This window comes from Anguilla anguilla, chromosome 17, assembly GCF_013347855.1.
Source record: "Anguilla anguilla isolate fAngAng1 chromosome 17, fAngAng1.pri, whole genome shotgun sequence".
NCBI lineage: Eukaryota > Metazoa > Chordata > Actinopteri > Anguilliformes > Anguillidae > Anguilla > Anguilla anguilla.
The window spans coordinates 22758974-22768967 of NC_049217.1; the positions used below are offsets into that span (position 1 = coordinate 22758974).

The following is a 9994-nucleotide window of genomic DNA, read 5'->3' on the forward strand; positions in this document are numbered from 1 at the left end:
AAATGAAAGGCAGTCACGCCGGCGTTCGGGGAGTCGGCGTGCCTTTCTACTACGTTTCTTGGTCAATGAGCAGCAATGCACAAAAAGATTGAGAGAGAGAGAGAGAGAAAGAGAGAGAGAGAGAGAGAGAACAGAACTGGGGAGACAGCGATGGAACAGTTAACTCTCATTCCTACATCCACCTCCCCCCCCCCTCCTGCCTCCTCTCAACTCTCCCTCTCTCCCTCCCCCCCCCCCCCTCGCCCCTCCCCCAATGTCCCCCTATGGTGCTTGACGTCACGTTTAGGCGGCAGCCAATGGCGTGTGCTGAGCCCGCCCACCCGCCTCCCCTTGTCTCCACCCCTGCCCTTGGCTACGTTTATCTCCCCTGACCAGCCCTGGCAGAACAGCAGAGCAGCAGAGAGTATGGTGCTACAGCACTGAAGCAGAGAACAGTCCAGCGCAACAGAGACAGCGTGTGAAAGAGAGAGAGAGAGTGAGAGAGAGAGAGGGAGAGAGGGAGAGAGGGAGGCAGAGAAAGAGACAGAGAGATGTGAGTGGATTCCTTCTCAGAACCTCCTGATTCACCACGCTGCCTCTCTCTGTCTTTTAGTGCTGATGTAGATTTCCTCTCTGTTTATTTTTTTTTGGAAGGGGAAAGGGGTGGAGGTTTTGCTCACTTTCGCTGCAGGCCAGATCCGCATTCCAGCGCTTTCGCCAGCCCCTTTTCGCGGGACACCCCCGAGGCCCCCCTGTTTTAGGATGGGCTGCACCGCCGGCTCCCTGACCTGCCAGTCACAGCCGGGCGAGCGGACCGGGCCGCTGCAGGACCCCGCGCCCAAAGGGCCCGAGGCGCTGGCCTCCCTGGAGCGCCTGTCCCAGGCCACGGGGGGCATGGAGAAGTCCTGGTCCCGCTGCATCTTCCCCTTCGGGCTCATCTCCCTGGTGATCGGCGCGGCCGGGACCGGGGTGGCCTTCACCTTCAACAACCTGCCGCTGACCAAGGCGGTGTCGGTGGTGCTGCTGGGGGTGGGCCTGGCCCTGGTGCTGATGGCGGCCGCCTGCTGGACGGTCCACAGGGAGAAGAGGAGGAAACGGAAGGAGGGGGTCCCCCTGCCGGGTCCGGAGCAGTGTGCCGTCTGAGCCCCCATCCCCCCCCCCACCCCGAGGAGTGGGGGCGTGCGCGTGGAGGCCGTGGGGAGGAGAGGGGGGTGAGGGGGTTCCTCAGCTGAAACGTCAGCGCTTCCTTTCGGGGGAGGCGCCCCTGTAAAGTTTTCAGCCGATGGACCACAAGGCACAAGGAGGGAGGGAGAGAAGGAAGGAAGGAGCGAGGGAGGCAGGCAGCCTGGAGGTCTGATGCCTAACCAGGGGACACGTGGACAGAACACACGGTCTGGAAGAAGCTTCCACCAGACCCGCGCACAGTCCGGTACCTTCAAACAGGTGTCTGGTGTCAAAAAGAGCCTCCAGGAACTGTGAAAACACACATAAAAACTCTCACTCCACGCTGTCAAGGAGACCATCATACACACACACACACACACTTTGTGACGAGGCTGCCCGTGGTGTTATTTCTGCTGTCAGTCTTTGCATTCCTGCTGCTGACGTCCGACGGTGAATTTGGGGAAGGGGGCCAGCGACTGTAACCCAAAACCTGGACCAGACACCCGGACCTCCCTCCCTCCCTGTCCCAGCGCTTGCAACCCCCACCACCCTCATTGCCGGTGTGTCATGTTTACCACCCACCCACCCCCCCCCCAGGTCTGCTTGGAGGAGGAGCTTAAGGCTTTAGAGGTGGGGGGTGTTTTTTGAGAGGGGCGGAAAATGAGCGGGAGAGTCGGGACACGCTGGAGATCCGGGTCTCCAAGCCTGGACTGGATCGGACCGCTGTCATCGCCACGGTGACTCGGACGCCAAGCATTCCACTGACACGAGCAGCCAGCGGGATGCCAGCACGGGTCTGCCGCGTGCGAGTGCGAGTGTGTGTGTGTGTGTGTGTGTGTGTGAGCGTGTGCACGCGCACACCCCTTCCCAGGCCAACCTGATATTCCGAGGAGCAGAGATTTCTTGGAGGGGAGGAGAGGAGGAGGAATTTTAATCCCCGGGGAGCGAGTTCGTGCCGGGATACGAGGGAGAGGTGTTTTTCCGAGTGACGCGGGACTTTCAGCCCCGGCTCTACCCCCCCTCCCCACCCCATCCTGCCCTGGAGGGACACTACTCTGCGGCCTGAGCATCAGCACCCCGTCCCGGGAGCGACCGCACGCCCTCCACGCGCCCCTCTGACTTCGCCTGGCAGGCCCTCTTCCCTCTGCGGCCCGGGGGGGGGGGGGGGGGGGGGGGGGGGGAAGGTGACGGGCTCGCGTTCTGCACCCCTCAGGGCGGAAGCGGCACTCACAGGGAGGACCCCGCTGGATTTTAGCGACCGTGAGGCGGACATTTGAGGACATCGACTCGTTCGCTAGCCGCTGGAGCTGTGGGAGCGAGCTGTGTTGAGGGGGTGAGGTGGGGGAGGGGGGGGGGGGCGTGTTGTGGAAGTACTAAGGTTTGTTATCCTGTCAGTTTTACCGTTTCATTGCTCATTCTCTGCTGCTGTGTGGGCTCTGCATCTCGGCCGGGGGGTTGGGTGGGAGCTGTGGGGAGGTACATCCAGCTCATCTCGGAGCGTTTGTGAGTGTGTGTGAGTGTATTTGTGTGTGTGTGTGTGTGTGTGTGTGTGCGTGCGTGTGTGTGTATGTGTACGTGTGTGTATGTGTGTGTGTATGTAAGCGCTGATGAGCCTGTTTTACATGTGCCCCGTATGTGGAATCCCTTTCATTGACATGGCTCAGCAGTATAGCCTGTGTACAAGAATAATCAACAGCAAGCTAGTGGAAGGCAGTGGGTGAGGGAACCTTACTTTTGTAGTCAGACGGCTTTGGGGAAAAAATTATAGGTAACACCCCAGCAGTGTTCCGGAGCAAAGCGTTGACGGCACCAGACCTTCCTTTTCCAAAATGTCCAGCACCTGCTCTCTTCATTTAGTGAATCTTGTTTGAGGCAGTCGGCCGGCGAGGTGCGTTATGTGATTAAAAACATATTCGGGCTCGTTTTTTGTGCCTAGCAACCGCAGACTCTAAAAACCACAAAGCAGAAAAGGAAAGGAATTGACGGGTGGCGTTAGATCGAAGATAAACTCACGTGGCCTTGTGCGAGAGGTGCCGGACTAACCTGTCTAATCGCGGGGGTGTGGCTTATCGGCCAGAGGGTCAGCTTTCAAAGCAGCCACTCAGGGGGGGGAGCTCTGAGGACAGTGGCGATTTATCCACACTGACCACCTTCACACTGCGCACCCCACCTTGCCATCTCCCCCGCGCCACAGCCTCTGAGAGAGTGCCTGACTCACTGCACGCGCCTTCCTGTGCACGTACCTTTACACAGCCCGCTCCGGAGTTCGCAGGAGAGCGGGGGGGGAGAACATGCGTAACCGCACAGCTCTAGGTTTTAGTCCCCTCCTCTTCGCCCCCCCCAACATAAGGAAGGTGCTCATTACCCTTTTAGCCAAAAGAACACCAACAACCGATGGGCAAGACGCAAGAAGTGACACGCTGACAGAATTCAGAACTCTGTGTCGATGTGCCTTGTTTATTTTTTGGGGTGTTTTAAAAAAAAAAACTATCAAAACAGAGGCTGACACCCATTTGCCTTCTACATATAGTAGGCAAACATATAATGCCACCACATACATGCTGTGTTTACAAAGTTTAATTTTGTGTATGTGTTTGTATGTGTATTTTGCTGGATACACCCTGTCATCCGACACAGCTCTGACCTCCAGAGTTAACGATGGCTGGTCGGCATGACTCCGAGCATATAATTAGCCAGACAAATACAGCAAATTACTTTTTCTTATTTGATGGAGGGGAGAAATCCCTATTTGATTGGACAAAAATATATCTATGTAGCTAAATGCTTTTCAAATGCTGCCAAGGTTTGAAAATGCTTGGGGCATGGCTCTCAAAAAACACCAACCCTCGCTCTGCCCTCACAAAAGAATGCAGACGGAGGTCATGCACTGGATTGGCTTAAAGTAACACAGAACACCGCCTTGCCTAATTATTCCTGGAAGGAGAGAGAGGGTGAGGATGAGAGAAACAGAGAGAAAGAGAGACAGAGGGAGGGAGAGATAAAGACCGAGAAACTGGGGAGGGTATTGTGTTTACTAATGATTTTTATAACAGCTGATCTTTTCATGAGGCATATTGAGTGCCCCTCCTCTTCAGTCCAATGCAACTGCAATTGAACAAATATTGTGTTGGTTTTTGTGAACAAAGGCCTGGTGTTTTGGGGGTGGGTGGGCTCACAGAATGAGGAGGAGAGGAGGTGACAGTGTGTGGTTGTGTGGCGGTTTCGGGTTTTAGGGGTGAGGGCAGATATTGGAAGAAAAAAAAAACCCCACAAAAAACCCTGAATTCTCAACATTCTAGAAGGCTGATTATTGCGCATTGCCCTCGTTCAAAACAAGTAGTATAATAAGTATGGGCCTGTACAACACAGCGCCACAGGGCCACAGGTCTACACAGGTCCATGCTCACAGTGGCAACTGTTTTTCGGTTATCAGCACAGACATAGTTTCGCATCCATTTTCAAAAGGCTGCTTTTTCTGTCTGTTTTTTTCCTTTCTTCTTCTTCTCTCTCTCTCTCTCTCTTTTGGTTTACTGTAGGTCCCTCCCTGTGCCTGCTGAATGAAATATTGCCAGAAGGGGGAAATGGTCACTGGGCTGTTGAGATATACAGGATACGGGGAATTTTTAAATTTTTATTTTTACGCTTTGCCTTTCAATCAGCCCCAAGCATGTTCGTTTGGATTCAGGAAAAAGAAACTAAAAGAATATATGAAAAAAGAATAAAAGTGGCTAGCATGAGTTATTTAGGGGTGCCGTATCTGTTCTGTGCCTGCCCCTTGTGTTTGTGAAGGCGGACAGGGAAACTGCCACCATCTCTACCCAGAGTATATTCATTCTGTCTGCATTGATAAAAATAGGAAGAGAGGGAGCGAAAGGGAGAGAGAGAGAGAGGGAACAAGAGAGTAAACACACGCACACACACGTACGTGCGCACGCACACACACACAATCCTACAGATTCATTGAGAGAAACAGACCAGAGAGAGACTGCTTGTGTGCCTGGAATGTATAATTTTCACAGCCACTGTGGACCACGGATGCGCACGCACGCACACACACACACACACACACACACACACACACACACGCACGCACACATACACACATAGCCACACAATCTCCTCAAGTCAAAGGAAAAATGGGAAAACTACCTCCTGGTGAAAGGTTGCAGTCCATTGATGGGGGAGGGGCACTCATTGCTTACATGGATACGATTTGTTTTTGCCTTTAGCCAGGTAATGAATGTGTGTGCGTTTTGTCTGTGATTTACTCTGCAGTGTATATAAAACTGTATTTATACATATTTATATGCATATTTGATCTATTTTAGAAAAAGCTGTATTAAACACAAAAATGTTCTGTGAAAAAAACTGGTGTTTCGCATTTGTCATTGTTGTACACCATTGTACAGTAATTATGTGAAATGTCAGGTATACAAAAATATTACAAATTTGAAATTCTACCTCATCGCACGTGCACAATAACAAATTCACAATGACGTCATCGTTGTGTCTCCCACACACTTTTTTTCACATAACAAAGAATCCCTCACAGCGTATGCCTCGGTCCCTATGGACCATGCTAAAAATACTACCAGCGTAATAGAGATGGGGAGATGGGGAGATGGGGAGATGGGGGGGGGGGGGGGAGCAATAGAGAGAATGACAAAGATGTGCAAGGGCATAGAAAAAAGAACTTGCGGCACGCAACAGAACAACTGCATATCATTTATTATTTCCCCATTTTTGCACTTCGTTTTTAAACGTAAATCTAATTCTGTAACATGTCTGCCTAGTTAATGTGTTAATCTGCAGTCTTTAACTTTACAATAAATCAAAATAGTTAAGAACCTGAACTGGTAAAGATTAATGTTGCAGGTTTTATATCCCAGGTGAGACACTGCCATTGTACCTTTTAGCAAGGTACTTAACCTGAAATGATTCAGTAAATATCCATGTGTTGAAATGATTGCATTAAAGAAAGAAAGCTATGTAAGGTACTCTAGATATGAGCATCTGTTATACGCCTAAAATGAGTGCATTCGAATCAGCTCGCGGATTCAGTCATTTTGTTTTTATTCCATCCTTTGGAATATGTACTCTCAATACCAGTCACACATGGGTGCAACCAAAAGCGTCACTTCTGGCAAGACAGTGTAATGAGAAAATACTTTAAAAATGAAACACAGACACTGTGAATGATAACAATGTGTACAAGCCCATTACGCAACCTGGTGGCCGAGCTGTATCACCTTGCTCTTCCGTACGGCACATCACCATATTATTATTTGTTTCGACTGTCCGTTTACCAGCTAGTTAAAACCTCAGGCGCTGACCTACCCAACCACTATGATTATTTACTCAAATAGATTCCCCAGTACCTCGTGCTTATAGGGGTTTCGGGGCTTGGCTTTTCCCACTTTTCCAATTTCCTGTTTTTTTTTCTTCTGCAAAACGCAAAGCGAAATTAGGGAGAGTCGTCAGCTGGCGAACACATAAAATTCAGATTGCCAGAATTTTGCCAGAGCATTTTTACCTACGGATCTGGAAATAAGAACCAAGGGTACTGACCCTATATCGCTGTGTTTTCTGTCGTGAAGCGCTTGAGGGTTTGTACGAACCCTTCGCCATAATGTATGATAATCAACAGAATGGCCAGATACTGCCAAGGAGTAAAGAGACTGACCATCTGTACCAACCGGTCTCACTGGTTATTGTTGATTACCATAATCATTGCCCAGCGAAGTGCGCCAAGATAAAAACATGGAAAGGGGCCAATTATTTAGTTACTTTTTTCTTTACGCTGTTCTGTCTCTGTCTGTGATTAGCCTGCATGCTGAGCAAAAAAGCGCCGGGCAGCGTGACTTATCTGAAGGGCTCCGCGGGAGTCCGGTTCTCTGTAAGCACTGACAGCATCTCCGGGTATGGAAGGAAGATAATAGCGATCGTGATAATGCTGCCTTTTCATTTTCCGTGTAACGCCTTTGAAAAACTTAAATAAGTAAATAATATAAGATCGATTAAAATGATTAAATGTGGCACATTTAGCGCAAAAATAACAGTTAAGACCTCTGCGGGCGTCTTAAATGAAAGAAACGAAAGAAAAACAACTGTTGAGTAGCCTAGTACAGAATTCCCTGTGCTCAAAAACCACTCCGGTTTTCAGTGTAGTAGCCTAATTTCTCAATCAGACCCTTTCATCTTACCTGTGACAAACGCTGCCTTCTCCCATTTAAATTACATTTTATATCTCGGTTAACTACCCGTGCTGAAAACAAGTCCGTGAAAAGAAGACTCAGAATTGCACATAAATCTAATTTTCTGGGAGTAAACCCAATTACCGTGGCCCAGAAAGGGCGTAGCTGTGGGTTGAACATTGGAGATCATTATTTAATTTTTTGCAAGAGAGATATTAAATGGGTCTTTCTAGTGAATTAAAAAAAACCCAGATCTAAACCACGGCTATATATCCACAGTCTAAAAAGACCATTAAAATCTACATTACTTATTGTTGGTAAAACAAAAATAGAGAACTAAGTTCAGAGCCCAGTATATTATCTTTGATCTTAAGTTAACATTAGCTCCAACCATGGCCCTCAACTTCTCATTACTGAAAGTGCATTTTGACCCCTACAAGAATGAAACTGTATTCAGGGTGTGCAGAATAAAGTATAAAGGGGAAAAACACCAAAGGAAACTGCTTACTTTTGCAAAATGCAGTTTATATTTAGATATGCACAGTAAAATGTCCAGTGTTATGATAATTGAACTCTAACAGATAGAGACAGAGTGGGACCAAATGTTATCTGCCAGAGTTCAGGTAACACTTTTAGAGTTGATTCAACAAGGGATATTTACTGTGTACTGCATCTCACATACTTTGAATTATTAGTCCATAAAAGCACTATAATGTAGGCCTAGTCTTGCGTAGCACTACATTGCAGTGCTGTTATGGACTAGTAATTTTAGCCTGTAACAACCTGCTAACAGGGCTACATGACATAACAAGCTAACGAACAAAAATAATCAATCGTCTACATTTACACACATTAAAACATCTACAGTGACACTTGTTCTCTTCATAGCTAGATTGCATTTATTACGGCAACACATGAAAAGATGAATTGAATACATTCGAACACATTTTAACTCCTCCCCTTCCTTCTCCAACAACGATGACCGCTACAATTAAAACTTCACTACTGCCTTCACGAACGGAGCTCGCATGGGCGCAACCAAGTTTCAGAATATAGGGGAAATGAAGACCCGCGTATTGTTGGTTTCTTCACTATTGGGGTTAAAATGAGAAAACAGAGATCTTTTCTGATAATTCGTAACGGATGATATTTCTATTAATTTTAAATAATAAAATAGAATGGAGTTACGACTATGGAAGGGGTTACCATCCCTGTTCCCCCCTAGAAATTACGCCCTTGCCCAGAAATCTGTGGTTACATGGCAACCACTGCAAATACAGTATATTTTTGTCTCAGTTCGTCCTTTGTACATGCGTTTGAGTTAAAAAAAATAATTTTTTTTAACGTTGCCTAGGCAAATGATCATGGCTGAGTGCAATTCGAAGCGTACCGCAGGAATATAGAGATGTTCATGTAATTTGCCTGTACTGAACAGTTAATCAGAGCAAACAGATACAGCATAAAAGCAGATGTCCTGAATCACTCCACACATCCCGGTAAATTACTATTTGATTAAGTATCAATAGATATGAAGGGAAATGTGTTTGGTAGGCATAAGTAATTTAATCCCTTCATTTTAAATACTATGGCAATGGAGGAAGGCCTGGAAATGATTACATACAGTGATGTTTGTATTTATGCATGCATGTATGCATGCATGTAGTAGATTCTCTTTCATGTATTTTGCTTTGGTCTGACTTACTGCGTGTAAACACCATTCCACAGGTGTTTCTGGAATTGAACTTGTTTGGGTGTGTGTGTGTGTGTGTGTAATTCTGAATGTGTGAAGAACATTTCTTCATTTTCCTGAGTAGAACAGGTGTGTTTGGAGTATGTGTTGAGGCAAATGGTAGTCCGTGTGCATGTATGATGTAGTGACAAACATTCTGTTGGTAGGCAGGGAATATTAGCACGTAATCAGGGTTCACTTCGCATGTTTGACTGGGAACTGGGGAATAGCACTCCGTGCAGCTATGGTCTAAAATCAAGTAATGTAATATAAACACATTTGAATGCAATTTTTAAAACCCCTGCCTAATGCAGAGGATTTAGTTGTGTGCACACACGTTTTCTTGTTCTCTGTTTCCACAAGCTGTCCTCTTTACAAAATTCGGCCACAAATTAAATTATAGCACAATTGCAATAAGCCTGTGGCTCATAAAGCATGTAAGTCAGTAGCACAAGTGACGGAATCAGGATAAATGGGTCTCTTAACGTCTCAAGCTGACTTCAGTAATCATCATACGTAAGCCATTGTTTTGCTCCCCAATCCAAATAGAATAGATGTTTTCTCCAATTTCCTTAGTTGTCATCTTCATTTTTCAATAGACTGAAACTTCATTGGCTAATTAAACAAAACCAGTCATGTTTTGCTTCAGTCATGCATCTTGCACTGTGAGGGGTAATTAACAAGCATCCTGTCTAAATGTCAAGTTCTCTGATTGCTAATTCTCAGAATTGTCCCATAATTCTTATTCTGATACAGCGCTTGATGATGAGGACACAGACAAATGGTGACAAACCTCTGATGAAGCAGCTCTGGGTGAAACAAACGCGCGGGGTGGGGGGGGGCGGGGGTTTGGGGTTGAGGGTTTGGGGGGTGCATGTGCACAAAACCATAACAAAGATGGTTGGTCAAGCTTGAGCCTGATGTTCTT

At 47.2% G+C, this 9994-nt stretch overlaps 1 protein-coding gene across 1 annotated transcript; it reads left to right on the forward strand.

The window, feature by feature from the left end:
* The first annotated feature begins 355 nt into the window (after window positions 1-355).
* Window positions 356-5511, forward strand: LOC118216073 (transmembrane protein 100). Its single transcript, XM_035397091.1, has one exon. The coding sequence runs from the start codon at window positions 742-744 to the stop codon at window positions 1120-1122; it is 381 nt and encodes a 126-aa protein (XP_035252982.1). The 5' UTR covers window positions 356-741; the 3' UTR covers window positions 1123-5511.
* The last annotated feature ends 4483 nt before the right edge of the window (window positions 5512-9994 follow it).